The 19,130-nt window shown below is 44.4% G+C and overlaps 1 protein-coding gene across 1 annotated transcript in view; it reads right to left on the reverse strand.

Annotated features, from left to right (window-relative positions):
* Positions 1-19,130, reverse strand: part of TRPC5 (transient receptor potential cation channel subfamily C member 5) — a 94,927-nt gene that overhangs the window by 9,258 nt on the left and 66,539 nt on the right. Inside the window, exon 6 of the mRNA XM_054040192.1 lies at positions 14,258-14,453. Within this exon, the coding sequence (XP_053896167.1) occupies positions 14,258-14,453 (196 nt within the window). The remainder of the gene's footprint in view (positions 1-14,257; positions 14,454-19,130) is intronic.

The raw sequence follows: 19,130 nt of genomic DNA on the forward strand, positions 1-19,130 counted from the left end.
GTAGCTTTCTCTGTGTTGTACAGGGCTCAGACCACAACTGGCATTTAATAAGTAAGAAAAACCCCTAATAAAGCAAGTTGATAGCATTTCTTTGAGACGTGTGTTTATGTGAGGGAGAAGGGTGCTGCCGTTTCACAGAGGAATATTAAAAGAGAGCAACTTGGATAAAATGTCACTCTCGGTAGCATCAGTCATATTCCAGGTATCTCAACATACCATCCAGAGCAATTCACTTAATGCAACCTGTAGTGACAGCAGACAACAGGAGTATTCTGTACTTCGCACTGACAGCTCATCTAGGCTTTGGCATTGTCACCACTTCTACTGAGAGAGAGAGAGAGGGGAGGTTGGCCAGGATATGAAGCTTATCCCTTAACCTTTCACCACAGCCAGGCAGAGCAGAGAACTGACCTTGGGGGGCCACGTTCAGCAGGCACAACTCCAGTGGAGGTGCGGCACCTCCCCCACCTTGTATTGCAATGTCAGCCTGGGCTAGGAGCTCAGGTCTTGCTGGGACCCATGCCACTCGCACCCCCATGTGGACATCCTACTCATGAGCTGGGCGGACTCTGATTCCCAGCTTATTTGTCATTTTTAGATGATTGTTTTTTCCATCCGCTAGTTCCACATGTGCTCTGCAACATGCCCTTGTTGCCATAGCAATTCTGTATTCATATCAAGATTAGATTTCACTGCCCTTTCTGCGGGCCACGTCCGTGCCACTTATCCTGTCCTCCCTCCAGGTCATCACTCGCTGTTGTAGCCTTAGCACATTTTAGCTCTTCTGGCTGAGTCAAAACCGCTTAGCCCAGTCAGTCCCCAAAAACGCAGGGCACGGCACACAGATATTTTTTTTCTTCCAAAGAAATGTTATCAGGATCCACTGCAATGAGGCTACACGGTAATGTCTGCACAATCCTTTGGCAAATCCCTGCCAGTTAAAGGGGTAATTAATCTTGTCTAGAGATCCCCATGTGGAATTGCCGCGGCCATCTTATTTTGATGGCCATGAGGATTTTCTAATTCAATAGCAGTGCTGTATTCGCAGATGTGCCAGATCTGAAATAATTACCTACTACACTAATTATCCAGCATAATTCAAGCACTAATCTCAAGCTTTATCGCTGGGTAGAAAACCTGTTATTTACATTTTTTTAAATGTTTTATAAAGATTCCCATTACCATCTCCCCTTCTCCCCTCCCCCCAGCCACATGGTTTGAATCATGCTTTACCAAATAATGGGCCAGATCCTTAGCTGGTATAAATTTAGCATAGATCCATCAATGGAAGTCTGTCTTATCTAACTATCTTAAGTGGCCCCATTAACACGCTATCTGAGCACCTCACAATCTTTAAGGTATTTATCATCACAATTCTTCTGATAAGTAGGAAAGTGCTTTTAGTTCCATTTTACAGATGAGGCCCAGATCCACAAAGGCATCTAAATCCCAGACTTGGTTACCTAAGTCCCAGTTTTGGCTCCACTGCAATCCACAAAATTCCCACTAAACCAGGGGTCGGCAACCTTTCAGAAGTGGTGTGCCGAGTCTTCATTTATTCACTCTGATTTAAGGTTTCGCGTGCCAGTAATACATTTAAACGTTTTTAGAAGGTTTCTTTCTATAAGTCTATAATATACAACTAAACTATTGTTGTATGTAAAGTAAATAAGGTTTTTAAAATGTTTAAGAAGCTTCATTTAAAATTAAATTAAAATGCAGAGCCCCCCCGGACCAGTGGCCAGGACCCGGGCAGTGTGAGAGCCACTGAAAATCAGCTTGCATGCCGCCTTCGGCACATGTGCCATAGGTTGCCTACCCCTGCACTAAACCCTATAGGCGCTTACTCACTTGGTGCCTATGTTTTCAAGGTAGAAGTTCCCTAGGTGCCTATGTTTCTGCCTCTGGGCTTGTGGACAGCTGCCTCACTCTAGGCATCTGGACACCTATCTCCCACCTAAGCCCGAGGCGGTGGGTTCTCCCATTCGTGGATCACTAAGCAGAGATAGGCACCTAAGTCCAGGCTAAAGGGAGGCACCCATCTAAGACATACACCCCCTGTCATTGGCAGCTCCCATTGGCTAGTTTAGGTGGCTCCCCACCTAGCACACTGGCTAACAAAGCTATCTCTCCCCTTTCATTGTATAACGAGACTAGACGCCTAACTCGGGCTTTGTCGATCTCAGCGGTGTTCCTGTGAGTTTCTACGTGCTGCAGTGCTCAGCGTTGCAAGACCGAGGCCCCTTTGTGGATCTGGGCCAGAGAAACCAAGTGACTTGTGCAGGTTTGCCCCAGTTTCCTGAGTCCCAGGCTAGTGGCCTAATCACAGCACCACCTTCCCGCTCAAGTCAATAGAGTGATTCCAAATTTACACCCACTGAAGATCTTGTATCTTAGTACATGAATGGGCTGCTTGTAGGTCAAGTCAGGCTACGTCAGCACGTTGTGTCAATACAACCCATCAGCTACAATATCACCCAAAGAGAATACACTCAGCACACGGGCCGTCAAGCACTCCGACATCTTCAAATTTCATTTTACTGTACGTACAATAATGAATCCCCACTAACTTCATCCTCTCCCTGCTAGACTGAGGTGCACGAGTGTCTTTGCTCCCATTTTTATGACAAGGGGAAGAAAATGTGTTCCAAGAACACCCACCTTTCTGCAGAAAAGGGGAGAGATCGTTATCAATCTAGCCTCTTCCTGTTCGGCCCCAAAAAGGCTCTGTGTGCTGTTCACATTATGTTGTTACGTGACAGCAGCTAGTGGGCTAAGTTGGAATCAGGCTGCCTGGCAGGGATAGTTTTCTGCTTGTCACAACACCCTTTGCTTGAGTATGTCACAGGGAAGGTGCAAGGTGGCTCCCCCTTCCCACAAGGGCCATTAGCAATTACAATCCCTGCACCCAGAGTGTAGGGGGACTGCTCTCTGCTAGTGCCCCAAGAAGCACCAGACTCCTCAACAGGTCACTGAGATGGTGTGGCATCACACAACCACCAACACAGGCCTGAGTCTAGTACACCCAATCCAGCCCTCAGTTTGGGGGACAGAAATAGCACTCCTCGTGTGTTAAGCTGCCTGGGCATAAAATAAAATGGAAGCCATCTTCAGTATAAGTCCTGCATTTGAAGGTACCTAAAATTCTGCCAACGCTTTAGCATGAGTCTAATTGCAGCTTATTATTAACTACAGGTCTGCCTCAGTCACATGTCACTCCCTGGAAAGGCAATTGTTACTATGAACATGTCCATCAATTATAAATATTTATTGCAAGTGCCTTTGGGGATTACAGTGCCACGCACATACTCAGTGCCCAGTAAATAAGAAGAAGAACTAATTATCTTTGTTTCATTGATCAGTCTTTCATAGAAATGGATGTGTCCATTTGGCAAGTCGGCTGATTTTGCCAACTTAAGGGAAGCATTTGGTGTATGTTTGGAAAATGCACACTCCAGCATCTCTGCTATTTATATCTTCCGTGGATAGGATACATTTGGTAATTAAAATCTTTGTTCTAGCTTACACTGCAATACATTCCACAAGGTATTTGGGTTATACACACTAATTACCTCTCATCTCCCAGTAGCATATCTAATGGAAACAATGACAGCTAATGAGGAGACCTGGGACTATAATATTTGGGGAAAATATAGAACCACGTTCCAGGCTGTCCTTTGTGCTGTTCGATTATTTTGGGCTGACAAGCGAGATGCATGTGGCACAGCTCTATTCTTTTCCTCACTAACATGCCAACAAGTTCAGTTTTGATTTGAATACCCGCATACATCAGAGCAGTATGAAGGTGATCAAGCCAAATAGCCCCCTGAAAAACACCAGCAGGAAGAAATGCTGGGAACGATATCAACAAAGGCCTTGTTAATCCCGCTTCCCATTGTTTCTCCGATAGCGCAGTCTGAAAAGAGCCTTTTCTGCATACCGGCTAGGCTGATAGCATTACCAACACAAATACGTTACCTCACTACCTACTGCTGTGTCAGATTGAGTCATCCACACCAATCAGCAGCAAACAACTGAAGAGCTGTGGCGATGCATCTAAACGATGCTAACGCTGCTGAATGTATTACGTGCATGGTAAAAATGAACCTGCGATGCTTCAGTTCTCCGCGTGCCCCCCCCCACATAAAACCTTGCCTTTGCCTCATGTACATAGTATGTTGGATTTGGATCTTAATGATCCAGTGGAGAAGAAAGCTGATGCATTTTGCTATTGAGCAGGTGGAACCCAGAAGCAAGGGGGAGATAGAAACCACATTTTTCCACTCTGGATTAAAATATGGATTTCAAACACACCAAAATGTGTGGTGTTTGCATCCTAGGATCCAATTAGGGCCTATTATAAAGGCATAAGACATTTTCAAAATTGGGATTCTGGTTTCCAGCACTCCCAAGATTCAAGGGTATTTTGGGTCTCAGGCTTTGGTTCATCTTGTTCTAAAGGTAGTGGCCGTTTGCAATGTTTAGTTCTGGATTCTGATTATGGATAACCCCAAAGTACATTTGAGGTTTTTTGCCATCATCTTCTACAGTCGGTAAATGTTTACTAGTAGATTTCGCACTTAATCGACCAGAAAGGTAGCGATACAGTAACCTCCTTGTAAGCCTAACCCTGGGAGATGTTTTCTCAAATTGCTGGGATTTTCTTGACTCAAAGCAAAGAGATTCGGTATGAGATTTGTTACTCATCCATCTACCTCTTTCCGCTCCTCTCCCAATCCTCCACTGCATTCCATAATCCCTTTTTGATTTTTATGACTTCATCTCCTCCCATATACTCCTACCCCATCCTAGCATTCCCATCCCAAATAATAAATAAACAAACAAAATACATAATTAGCAAGAAGCCTGAGTCATTAACCAAACCAAACATATAGTGTTATTGCGGTAACCCATGTGCTGTGATTCCCCTCCCCTCCAATTGTCTATCTTCACTTGCTACAATTTGCTCATATTTAGGTGGTAAGGTCACTGGGGCAGGACTATATCTCTGGTATATTTTGTAAAGTGCCTAGCACCAATGGGAGCTCAATGCCTGCTTACTGAGGTCCTTACACACAGATTTAGGTGACTAACTGTAAACTCCTATGTTTGAAAAATGTTAGCCTAAATGCCAGGATCATTTAAAAATACCTCCTTACGTCAAAAGAAAGGAGATTATTATAAATTAATAACTGATCAAATATGTTCTTTTGCTGACCTTTGAGCTGCAGATGTGGCATCGAGCCGTGGGAGTGGGAAAGCCTTTATTTTTCTACAAACTCTGATACTAGGGGGCTATAATGAAAGGGCTGACAGGGCCTTAACTATAGAGTGGCAACAACGTCATGCTGTAATCACATTAATCCAGACCAATATTTACACCATAGAATTCTGTTTCATTAGACATTCTCCAGCTTGTTTTATCTGGTGGGGTCTATCCTGCTTTACCTTATTAACATTGATTTAGTTGGTAGACTGCAGCTTGTTGAAAAATGAGTCCCTAGAGTTTTGGAATCCTTTAAAAAAAGCCATGTTTCCGAGGGCTCTTAATGCATCTGTTCGTATTGCCTCCTCATCAGCTGGGAATTCCCCCTCTCCCCCCCATTAAATCCCATTTGATTTCTTTTCCCCAGATAAAGCTCCTTTAATATATATTTTAGGAATATGTTGGAGGGAAAAGAAAGAAAAAAGACAGTAAGAGAAGCAGAGAGAATATTTTCCCTCTACATTTTGATTATGTTGTTGTTACTCTTTTAACTAAAGGCTCTTTAACGCAGCAGCCTGAGATAATGTTAATTCAGCTTGTCAGGTCTGAATAAAGAACAGGAGATTGCGGCAGGTTGCAACCTCTGTGGTTCCATCTGGATATTTTGATTTCCATCATGTAACTATAAGGAAACCTTGCTGTGCTGTAGTGGGCACAGAGCCACAGACTTGTCATATGGGGCTCTGCCAGGCTGAATGCAACAGGGAAAAGAGAACCCATCAATATTGTACTTGTGAATGTCTCTTTATCAACAAAGCAAACTGGGAGTCATGGGTGGGTTTTGAGCTCATCCTGATCCTAGACTTGCCATTTAACGCTTTCGTTCCTCTCAAGAAGCCATGAGCTGGGTGGCTAAAATGCTACAAGGGGGTTGGCTTTGAGATAAAAAGCAACTGGAAGGATTTAACTGCCTGGTCCTGCTGAGCCCTCTCAAGGGTATAAGGGTTTACAGGGTTGGGCCCTAGGACGGAAGCGTACTATTTGCTTATTCTTGCAACAAAAGAAGAATGCAGCATCTGAAGTCAGAGCACATAAACTAGATCCATCTGGAGGCCCGGCAATAGCAAATGAATATTAACAGCGTGATTCAAGTCCACAGGTGATATGTAATTAGGCCAAAGCCAGTGAAAACACAAACAGTTCTACATCTTCAAACGAATATTTTAGCTTGCTAGCAAACCAACAGTTAAACTCCCCTGCACTGCACAGATAGGCTCACAGTCTGATTTTACACACGGCCTCCTGTCGCTGCATTGTGGAAGCACCACACACCTTTGCTGCGCCAACCCTCCCTTCAGTTCCACATGAAGCCTTACAAGGTGTCCCCCACCAAGCCTCAAATGCTAGAGATATACTAGTGGGCCCTGTGAATCAGGCAGCTTCTCGCGAGCTTCTTTTCTTACTGCTAAGGAAAACAAAGGCTCACCATACAACTTTCCCTACATCTCATGTACAGAGATGGGGCTACAATGCAAACTTGATTATCCCAGTATCGTAGGAGACATTTAATACACGTGGATAACTGGAAGAATTTTCAATGTAGTGAATAGGCATCAGAGGACATGACCCACTTTTGGATAGCAGAGTAGCAGCTAACTGAGGTTTGGGTAATTGCGATTATGTTGTAGCTAAAAAGATTCCTGGGCTAAAAATGCACTTGTGCATTGAACACAGGAAGTTGGTTTGCAAATTGGAATTACATGCACAATGGTATGTGCATGCACGGATCCCCGAGCTGCATGTGCACACTGGATCTTTTGGGTGCCCGGTTTGTGTGTGCACTTTAAACATGTCGGCCTCAGTATCTATAGCGTCTTACCATCATAGTCCTTCCTGAGGCCTACGTCCACAAACTGTGTCAATTCCACTTTCTACATTATTGTGCATAATTATTAGCACAGCATCATAACGGAATACACCACTCAACAAGGACAAAGTTACATGGTCTTTGCCCAGGGGATCTTACCATCTAAATAAAATTAATGCAAAATAAAATTGGGGGACACATAATGATAAAACAGAGACTGACAATCCATTTGCAGAGCAAAGCTAAAGGAGAGGTGTACACATCCCCCTTTAAAACTCAGTTGCTTTGCTACTAGGCACATATGCAGCTTTGAGAAACACCTGTCCAAATCCGCATGTACAAGAAGAGCATAACTTCATTTCCTGCTCTACTTCAAGGTACATAAACAAATGCAAGCCTTGATTTGTCTTTGATAACAAAGAATAGGTGGACCCGAAACAAAATCCCAGATCCAAACACTTCTCCACTCTTTGGGGAAGCTTGGATACTGATCTAAACGTTGCAACTGACCTCACTTCTCTTACGGACTGATTCACAATGTCTAAACACATCCTCATTCGGGGGCAGTTTGGATCCAGATTTAGATCCAAGTTTTGTGGCTTGGACCATCTCCTGAAAAACCCATGAGACGAATCAACAAAATTGACATGCAAGAAAACTCTCTAACTTGATACATGCCATTATTCATTCCAATACATTCCGAACTCCTTTTCCCCACTCTAAGAAAATGTAAATTGACACAATGCAGCAATATCCACAATGTCTCACAGTCAGAATGATGAACCTAAGCAATATGCAGTGATGTGAGCAGAGAAGGTTAAAGTTTTCATCAAGCCTGCAGGTAGCAAACCATTGTGACAAGTGAAATTCTGACACACATTACAGTAGACAGTAGTTACAATTGTGGCACTGAAGGAGTTAAATTAATGCACAGAACCAGAGGAACAGAAAGCCAGAGAGGTCAGAGGTAGGAGAATTTCTTGTGGGAAATCCACTGCTGTGCTGTGAGCAATGCAATAGGTGGCTGAAAAATCTCTTAAATTTATCTGTGTCTTAATTACTATGCTGTCTGCTGCTGGCAAAGCAAGAAAATTCCATCTAAAATGCTCCTAGATTTGTAGTCAGAATTTCCTGGTAGTGTTAATTTATTTTTAACCACCCATACCAGCTGTTCTTGTTTACTACACATAGACCCTATATTTTTAAGGAGAATATTTGCCATTTTGTCACCCTGTCTCTCCAATAACAATGTCCTAATCCAATGTATTCCAATACAGGGTTTAAAAGTATGTTCCTATTTTTCTGCCCAGTGTCCTAATTTGTATTGCTCAAGCATTGGCAGGTACGTTTTTACTAGGTCAGCCAATCTGCTGTCAGTGATACACGTGCATTTGGCTGTGATTTTCAAGTGTAACAGACACTTGAGATGACACAGCCAGTCATTGCAATCCTCATTTTTGTGGGAAATGTTTCTTAAATCTCCTATGACTTGATTATCTCTATGGGGGAATAATCATCTTCCATTTTAGCCTGCAAGATCCCAGAGCACTGTCCCAAATGTATACTGTGTATAGATATTAGCCACCTCTCAAAAGAGTGGTACACAACAGCTGCCTCGCAGAGCACCACAGCACTACACAAAAGGAGGTGAGGGAAAACATCCTACCCTGTGAACAATGCAGGAGTGATTCACAAAGACTGGCTGCAAGAGGCCAGTTGAATTTGGCCTGGGTGCTGGGAAGAACTCTCCAATTCTTGCTAAAATTGCATAGTTTATTAAATAGCTATAAATGCTCAACATCCTATTTTATAAAACAGCCAGTAAACCCATGCTGGAGTGTTGGCTCAGTGCCACTGGCTGAATCACCAACACTTCTTCTTACAGATTCCTAGATTTTTCTTGGAGGCTTCCCATCCAAATACTAACCAGCCCAGAACCAGCTTAGCTCAGAAGATCACAGCCCCAGGATTTTCTGAGTGCAGACAAGTGATGGCTTCAGCTATTAAATGTATCTTTGGTCACGTTGCTTTTGCTGTCTGCACAAGGTTAAGATAACTGTTGATATTGCTCCTGTGAGGAACTCCCACAGGATATCACAAAACTCCTAGAATCTGAATCCATCTGGGCCATGATTTCACAAACCATGCTGAATGTTTACCCTTGCAAAATGCATGTGCATCTTTGGTCCCAGAAAAAACTGCATTCCTGTGTATTAATTGGACCTAGCATTACCTATAGAGTTATAGTACACCTTTCACAAGCATCAAGGTGCTTTGCAGAATTACCATCTATACATGCAGAAGGACTCCTTCACTTCAGACGCAACCAAGCGGTGACAATATGAGAAATAATTTATCACATAAACTGACCTCATTACCCACCCTGTTACTTTATGCAACTCATGAATGATGGAGCTACCTGGCCACCCCAGTCTCATGAAGATAAATTTCATTGTCCTTCTACTTGTCATCAAGGCATATTCCTTGTGCATTCATAACTTGATGCTATTTCTGTCACTTCTGGACAGGAATTTAGATGAGGGAACCAATCGTGCGAGACGTACAGTAGTGTTCTGTGCTGCTATATAGAACATTCTGATCCTCAGAAGTTGATGAGGCCCAGAAATGTATTGAAACATAATGAGGTGTTTGGATTTTGTCTGCCTTCTTGTTTGTGAAGTGTAGTGACTCCCATGATCAGATATTGACAATGGTTTGGCAAACTGGAAAAGCATGCGGGCTGTACAGTGAAAAATCAATATCTAAATTGCCACAGGGTGCTCCCCAGGGAACAGACAGTTACTGAAGTCTGAAATAAATTGGTCCAAAAATCATATAATTCTTGCAGCTCAGTAGATTGTGAGTCCCCTTAAGCTGTGCAGAGGTTATGCCATGTGCTTGCCTTACTGTGTCTTCTGCAGTTATTCTATGGCTTCATGTTATGCTTTTTCTAACAACCAAGAACTAAACCCGGTCTCTGGGAGAACTGACTGAAAGCAAGGAAGACCTAGATTCTCCCTCTTCTAGCCTCACCACAAATGCAGATGCAGAGATGAAACACGCAAGGAAAGATTTATCACAGTGATATTATTTGGTCTTTTGCTCCTCAGGTCTGCGAATGCTGCTGAGGCAGCGGCGCACTCACATGTGGGAGGCGGGGAGGGGAAGAACGAGCTGACAGCGTTGCTGAGGGGCTCATTAACAAGTGGTGTGGATGAGCTTTGACTGGAATACTGCCCATTCCATCTCTGGGACGCGGTCATGCTAAGACATACTCCCTCACCCGGTTGTTTTGTCAGGGTTCACTCTTCTGTGGGGACTTGACTGTGACAGAAGGCTTTTCACTGGGGGATGTATAAAATGGACTCCACAACTCTCCAGGTCTCCTGATCCTCATGCAGTGGGCTGCTGTTATCTAATATGCTTTATATCACCAGCAAAGATAGCATTAAGATAAGAAAAGCTGCCCAATTCAGCAGCCAACCCAAAAAGGGGGTTTCTGTGAAGGCGGGTTAAGAAAATGAACCACGATCATAAAACTCAACCAATATTAATTAATAGCAGTTAGGGAACATATTGATTCATCTATAACCCTTAGAAGAGGCGGGGGAAATTTTCTAGCCAGGAGGAATGCTGTAAGCCACCAATGCAGAAATGCCAGCTTTAAGAATTGAGCTCTTTGCAGGTTCAGTTTGTGCTGCGTCGGGACAGCCAGTAGCTGATTATCTCTTGCCTTCCAGGCAAATGTCACTGCACTGTATGGGAATTTCTGTATTACATATTAGGTGACAAGGAAATCATCTACCATCCCCATCCGGTCACTGTCACAAGCTATGGTAGGAAGCGACCATTCCACTCAGCGACAGCTTGACAAATTTGTCAGTGTGAATAGCTTATCTGAGCCCTTTGTCTGCTGATCTTTCCCAGAGAAGACATAGATTTTGATGCAAGAGTTCACTATTCATGATTGTTCCATAAACCATTTATACCAACAGTTTTCAGTGTATGGGTTGTTCAAACTGTGCACCTCAGCTAATTGTTATTCCTTATTGATGGTGTCTGCCTGGCTATCTAAATCACGTGGTGGTGTTTCTGGTTTTTGATAGGATGGGCCTTTATGTAAGGGGACTGTTGCCCCTTATTAACATTCAGTGGGGGGTGTTTTGGTTGGCTAGCTCCCAGCACTAAAAGGGGAGGGGTCGATGGGAAATCAGGACCCTGAGACTGACAGTCCCCAGGAAAAATGGCGAGAGGCCAATGCTCCAGGTCAGCCTGATTGACAGGGCGGGCAGCTAATCAGCATGACAGGAGGCCAGGGTGGGTCCCATCCTCTGTGTGAGTTGGAATTGCCTGGGTCAGACTGAGTGGGGCCGAGCTAAGGAGAAAGCAGGGGCCCAAGATGAGCTGGGGAGCAGAACCGTGCCAGAGCCAGAGGGGCCAGAGACGCAGCCCAGGGAGAGCAGATCCTGTGCTGGGAGCAGAGCTGCAGCCACAGAGCCAGGTGTGGAGAGCAACTGGGCCCAGCCAAGGGGGGACCTTGGGCAAAGGGCCCAGCACAGAAAGACACCCTAGCCAAGGGCCCTTGCAGGCCAGACCGGGAGGGGGACCTTAACCTGATGGGGGGGCTGACGCTGGGAAGAAGGGTCCCACCACTCAAAGCCTGGAGGTGTGTGGCCACCACCATTGCAAGTGTCCAACCCGCAGCATCCCTGCAGCACAGGGCCTGAGAAGGAAATCTGGGACCTACAAGGAACAGACTGTGAAATGCCCTGATGTCCAGAGACACAGTTTGTGCCACAGAGCGGGGTGATGTGTTTTTCCTTGTTCTTTTATTTAGATTAATTGTTAATTAAACAACTTGTATTTGCTTTAAATTGTATGGAATAATCAGTGGGTCAGGGAGGTGCCCAGTGCAGAGAGGGTGCCCCGGAGTGGGGACACCCTAGCCCCTGTCCTAGGTGACCACAGCATGGTTGGGGGTTGAGCCCCCCCAGGAATCCTGGGCCCAGCCTTGTTGGGGTTACGAGGACCCTGCCAGACAGGAGAGTGGAAGGGGAGCCCTCAAGGGCAGGGAGGCCTCTGGGTAAAGGGAGTGGGAGCGAGGACTCGGATTGTTTCGCTAACCCACTTCACCGGGGTAGTGCAGAAGCCAGGAAAGTTCCCCACAATAGCGGGACCATTCCCCCGCTTACATTTAAACAGGAGAATAATGAATAGGAAATAACAACAGTGAATAGTAAATACCACGGTTCTCATGACAATCTTTGGTTTTGGCTTTGTGTCATCTACAAGCCTATCTGAAGCCAGATAAGGAAGAGGACTGGAAAAGCATGTCAATGAGGCAGTCTGGGTTCCCCATAACGCCCCCCAGAATCTGAAGGGTCAGTGCTGTTCAGAGAGCACTGAAAGCACTGACACACGCTGAAAACATTTATGCCTTTGTAGTGATCTATTTTCCAAGTGGCTGGCAAGATTAAGGGCCCGAGTCTTTCCATAGGCTTTAATGTGAGTTACATCCCTAGAGCAATGTAGTTCTCCCCTGGTGGCTAGAGGCTGTTTTCAACTTAGCTAGCTAGTTGGGATTGGCATGAAGCTGCTGTTGAGTTTGGAACAGGAAGATGCAAGCAGGGGGAGGGATAGCTCAGTGGTTTGAGCATTGGCCTGCTAAACCCAGGGTTATGAGTTCAATCTTTGAGGGGGCCACTTAGGATTTGGGGCAAAATCAGTACTTGGTCCTGCTAGTGAAGGCAGGGGGCTGGACTAGATGACCTTTCAAGGTCCCTTCCAGTTCTAGGAGATAGGATAAACAAGGTCCAGACGCTCCTTTGTATACAGGCAGAGATTAAAGTATAGTGAGAGCTCCCTCTCCTTGCCCTGTTTTGGGGAAGCACTGCTCCCATACACCTTCCCTCCTCTGGCTGGTAAGGTGAGAACTCACCAGCCAGGGGAGTCTGATGTGGGAGCAGCAGAAGCTGAGGTGAATTTCCTTTTTCTCTTCATCCTCGTCCAGAGTAAATAATGGCATTGATAGAAAGGAGGGTGGGAAGCCCAGCAAGAGATGTGTCAGACCTCTGTGTCACTGGCCAGCTTGGGGTCAAACATTTCTTTCATTTCAGATACTTTTTGACTTTTGTTCCCGTTCCCAGATGATCCAACACTGCATCACCCCATAATGTCAAGCTCCATGATGACAGCAGCCAAAATTGTCACACACACCCTCTCTCCCCCCCCCCCCCCCCCCCGAATCTAACCTACTTTAAACACTATGTACACAAGGTTTAGTCTCCCTTCAGGCTTATTTACTTAAGGGACTTAATAAAATATAGAATGATGCCTTCTCAGGATCACAGACTGAGGCGTTCTTTTTCCTCTCAACCTGCAGTGCCTAACTCCTCCTGCTCAAATATCAAATGTCATTCAGAGTCCAGTTTTCATAACATTGACAATGTGTCCCCAGTTCTGCCTTTGGGTGTTCAAACGGGCCCTTCGGTCCTTCAAATGAGGGTATGGTTTTAAAGACCAATTTGAACACTCAAATGGAGAGTTGGTCAAGTTTGAAAGTGGACCCACAATGCCAGACATAACTGAGCTCAGATCCTGCGTTCAGTATGGGCGTTATCCTAGACTCAGTGACTTCAGCATTGCAGGATTAGGCAATTACAGGATTGGTTTGCAGTTCAGTTGAGAATTAACTGATTTCAGTTGGTCCATTTTGGAATCAAAAGTTACAGAGGTGGCTCGTTGCACGTATGAGGAAAGAGGGTTTGGATAATGATAGGACTGAGTAGAAAAGACACCAGAAAACATTTAAAAATGAAACAAAAAGCGGGGGAAAAAACAAACCCTTTAAAATAAAACCACCCAGTTGCATTGGGTTTCCTGTGTGCTCTAAAGTAAGTAAGTAAGCTGTTAATGGCAAGGTGATTAATACTCCTGATGGCAGAGTTTAAGAAAAGATAGGACAGTTAATAGCTGATAACCTCTACATTCAAGAAGCATTACAGTCTAGCAAAGCATCATCCATGAGCACAGTCTAGTGACTGGAAACTCCACCACACCGGCTGTGGAGTTGTTGAGGAAATAGCCCCAACCATCCTGGAAGAAACCATGGGACACAAATGCTGCATGTAAAGCAGATAGAGCTTGGAGAGAAAATCGGAATGGAAGATGGAGGGACAACTTACAGCGATGAGCTGGTAGGAGTTGTTCATCATGGCTATGAGCATGTTCAGCAGCACGACCAGGGAGATGACATTGTACGTTCCGAACATGGTGGCCCCGACAAACTCCGTGAACTCATGCCTAGCCTTCACGTTGGTGACGTAGAGATTCAACAGACCAAACACGGACCAGAAGAGCGACTGGAGGGTCTCAAAAAGTCTGCAAAAGACAAACTGCACTTTACTACTTAGGTCTGGGGGGACAAGAAAAACAACTGGGTCTCTCTGAGCCGTGTCTGTGATGAGGGTGAGTACAATGGTGCACTGCAGCATAGGGCTTTCTGCACCATAGCCATGGTGAGGGTGGGGATTGCCATGAGGAAGATGGGTACTGTGGTGCACTGCACCATAGGGCTCTATGCACCCTAGGCATGGGGAGGGCAGGCTGTGGTGCACTGCACCATAGGGCTCTGTGCACACTGGCCATGGGGAGGGCAGGCTGTGGTGCACTGCACCATAAGGCTCTATGTACACTGGCCATGGGGAGGATGTCAAGTTGCACTGCACCACTGGAGCCATTCAGCCTTCAGTGCACATGGGCAGGCTGCATCCCTGCATTCACACTGAGATGCGTGTGCTGAAGAGCAGAGCCTATTCCTTCCTTTCTGGAGGGTCAGTATGTGCTTCCCCCTTGCAGGCTACAGTCCATCAGCCAGTGCAGGAGGGAGCTGCACCCTGGCCCACAGTGTTCTCAGCCCTGTTTGGAGTTTCAGTGGCACTATGACCTCCCCTGTCCTTGTGCTTCGGGGGGGTGCAATGACTAGGGCCATCACTGCCCCTGACAGGTGCACAAAGAGATTCCCCTACACACACAGAGGGACAGACATGATCAGGCCCCTCTTGTTAAAAATTTCCATGCCACAATATAAATAATCTTTTCCATTCCCACAGTGTCTCCATCATGAAGAGCACTACATGCTCAGGCAACGCTTCAGTCACCCCTGAAGTGCAGCATGGGAACATTATGACAGCACACAGCCCTACTGCATCACTGGAGAGGAGGGAAATATCACATCCAGCTGAATCTCCAAGGGTGATATTGGCAGAGAGCAGGAAATTACCTCAATTGGATATTAACCAGGACAATGAGGCTCAGACCCCTACTCTGTATCCTCGCATCACAGGTGGTCAGGGACCCCTGTATTATGGCTCATCTGAATGGCAGAACCTACCACAGTACAGTGCCCCCAGCATTATGCAGGAGCACTTGATCAGTACTGACTCAGAAGAAAGTGTGTCACCTAATTAATGCAGCATGATAGAGTTCTCCTTTGAAGTCTCCTGACCCCACTTAACTTTAGAGCTGTTGAGATCATCCTGGGTTGCTATGGCTTCCGCCATAGACAAGTGACCTTTTGCAGTCATGTCAAATACATTATCAGGATTCTGAATAATCACTCCTTTGGGTATTATTGTTTCCAGTTTGGGGGAGCTGACATTTCTAGCTACATTTAAGATGTTTTGGTTTTGTCCTAGGGTCAATAGATGGTTTTTTTAAAAATAATCTTACTGTAAAAACCAATAAAATATTACTTAAAAGAATATAATCTATTTTGGATGTGCCTGAAATATTAGGAATCTGTTGTGTTGGTTGTTCGTGCAGTTAAATTCTTTTGGCATTCACACCTTTACTATCCATAGAGGAGTTGACATTCTTTACAATTTTAACTCTTGTATTAAACAGTCTGAGTTTTATAGATCATGGGCCAAATTATGAAGTCCTTATTAGTCAAATAAGGACGGAGTACAAATTGAATAAGGACCTAGGGATTTGGCCCCATTACTTAAATCTGTGAAACTGTGTTGTAAAGAAAAAAGCAGATATGACACCATAAATCACATGACACAATCAGTACACCCACTTTTAAAGGGACCACGCCTGTCTCCCAGCTAAACAGCTGAACTCATTTGATTATTATTAACAAGGATAACAATACCTAGCCCTTATATAGTGCTTTTCATCAGCAGTTCTCAAAGAACTTTACAAAGTAAGCCAGTATCATTATCCCCATTTTACTGATGAGGAAACTAAACTGAATTTTTAGCAAATCGTTTGTAAAACAATAGACAAATATTTATTATTTTTTAAGATCTAATACAATGAATGAGGTATCGAATCATCCTAACGAGCCAGAATACCAAATAAATGAAAAGTCAGCCAGCCTACTGCTCGACCCAAATAACATTTAATAGATTTAGCCAAAGGAAAAACACAAGAGCTATCCGGCAAACCACCCACCAACAACAGGGAATAACTCTCTCGTTGCATACAGAATGGGGACAAGCAGAAGGAAAATCTAAGTGAGGGGAGGGAGGGAGCAGACGTAAAGATGCCTTATAGCCTGCACTAACAGGATTAACCAAGGCCTCTGGGAGACATTGTGGCAGGTAGTTTCATCACGGAGGGAAAAAGACTTCCTTGGTTTCCTGCTTGACTATCTTGCAGAATTACATCCTCCCCATCCAGCCATAAATCTCAGATGGGAACATAAGATGGAAGGTACCTGTTCAAGGATTTAGGACCGAGGGGTGAAATTCTGTCCTCAGCCACACTAATATTAATCTGGAATAACTCCTTGAGGGTGAATAGCACATTACTTTGGATTTACACCTTTGTTACTAAGAAGAGAATTTGATCCTAGGTTAAGAAGGAACATTATATTTACACTCACACACGACCCTGAATGGCACCCTAACATTAGCAGCCAGAGCAGCTTATCAGGAGCAGATATAACAGACACTTTTTTTCCTGAGGGCCAAATTGTATGACCTTTACATTCATACAATTGCATTTTACTCCCCACAGAGTGCCATTGATTTCAGTGGGGCTCCTACTGGATTAAGAAACGATTCTGTATGAGCAAGGGGTTCATACCCTAACCCAGAAACAGCAAAGCTGATGTATGTGCTGCGATTTTGTATAAAAATAATATTTTGTTATTCTTTCCTCTCTCTTTATGTAGTACAATCACACACTGCCCACAGTGTCTAACGCGGGACCCGAACCAAAAGGCCATGTCTATTGTTAGGCATTTTTGATGAGGCTCACAATATTTTAGAGGAGTATTCTTTTAGAATAGAAATCATTTCTGAAATTTGAACTCTGAGCATTTACCGGGAGAAACAGCAAAGCTCAACGGTCCTCTAAAAGCATCTGAGGAAAAGACAGTTCCTGCTTCACCCTCCGGTGCACCGTTAACCTCCAGCAAGGCTGCAGTTTTTAGTGTGTCTTGGAGAAAATGGCAACCCAGTTAACAGCATCCCTCTCAAGACAAAATGACACTGCAGAAAACAAGGAGCCACCGACTCCCTCCCACCCCCTCTTAGTTGACTGAGCCTTTGTGATAAATATATTCCTCAGACTGCCTGTCTAAGCAATAGACACACTCCACTTTCTCAAGCACAGTGAAGCCAAAGCATAAAAATGTGAATTATTAATGGCTTCACCTTGTCGCTGTCACAAAGGAATATTACTTTTCCTTGAGCTGTGTTTGTGGGGCAGAAAATTTCTTCACAACAGATATTAGACCAGGGGTCGGCAACCTTTCAGAAGTGGTGTGTCGAGTCTTCATTTATTCACTCTAAATTAAGTTTCACGTGCCAGTAATACATTTTAACGTTTTTAGAAGGTCTCTTTCTAGAAGTCTATAATATATAACTAAACTATTATTGTACGTAAAGTAAATAAGGTTTTTAAAATGTTTAAGAAGCTTCATTTAAAATTAAATTAAAATGCAGAGCCCCCCGGACCGGTGGCCAGGACCCGGGCAGTGTGAGAGCCACTGAAAATCAGCTCGCGTGCCGCCTTCGGCACATGTGCCATAGGTTGTCTACCCATGTATTAGACCCATCCTTGGGGAGTAATCAGAAATAATATGACAGTAAATAGGTATCATATTTTAAACAAGTGGTACAAACACGAACAACTCCTGTTTCTCCTTCTCTGAGATTATAAAATTAGGTCCTATTATATGACTGCCTCGGAACACTTTTAGAAATGGAGGGGACTCATTGGAAGCATTTTGCATTTCTCCTACCACTAAGGTGGGATGAATTAAAGCCAACTTGAGGTAACATTAGGCTTGATTTGAATTCACGCCAATACTGCTCATTCTAAGAGTCCCATAGATATAATTTCCTATTTTGCAAGTTGCCCATTCTTAGCAAGTTGCACATGCTGTGTGTCTGTTTGAAGAGTGAAATGTCAGCTTGCCCTGGGGGTGTTAATAATGACTATTTAAACTTTTAAGAACACGGTGAATAAACTTCTTAAGCCCGGCTCAGACAAAAGGGCAATGGCAATGTATTCTGCCCCCTGCCAAAGGGAGCTGGGTCCTAATGTTCCCCACCCACTGCTACTTTGTTTTAAACAAACCTCTGTCCCCAGATGCCGAGCCCCCTCAAATTTCTCTTTGTGAGGCAGTCTCATTGGCAAGAGGTTTAAATGCACAGCAGTACCGGAGAATGAGTGGTCTGAATTTAAAGAGCGCTGTCAAGTTGATTTGTGCACTTTCTGTCAAGTGGTTGTATATCATTTTTTAATTCCCCATTGTGTGTTACACCCTCTTAGAAACTTGAAAATCACCTCCTCCCCCACCCCCCCGGTGACCAAATGTGCTTTTTTCTTTAGTCAAACAGCTGTTATTTCCTTCATTGATCGGATGGCACTGAACGCAGCAAAGTAACTGGCTTGCAATAAAGATGGGCCCAAACAGAAATCCCAGGTAGAAATACTCCCTCCCTCCTGTACCCTTCAACTCTAGGGTTGTCTGGATCCGGTTCTGACCTCAGAGCTTCAGGCCTTTCACTTGTTAGAAACTTCAATTTATAAAGTACC

This window comes from Malaclemys terrapin, chromosome 9 (assembly GCF_027887155.1).
Source record: "Malaclemys terrapin pileata isolate rMalTer1 chromosome 9, rMalTer1.hap1, whole genome shotgun sequence".
Taxonomy (NCBI): Eukaryota; Metazoa; Chordata; order Testudines; family Emydidae; genus Malaclemys; species Malaclemys terrapin.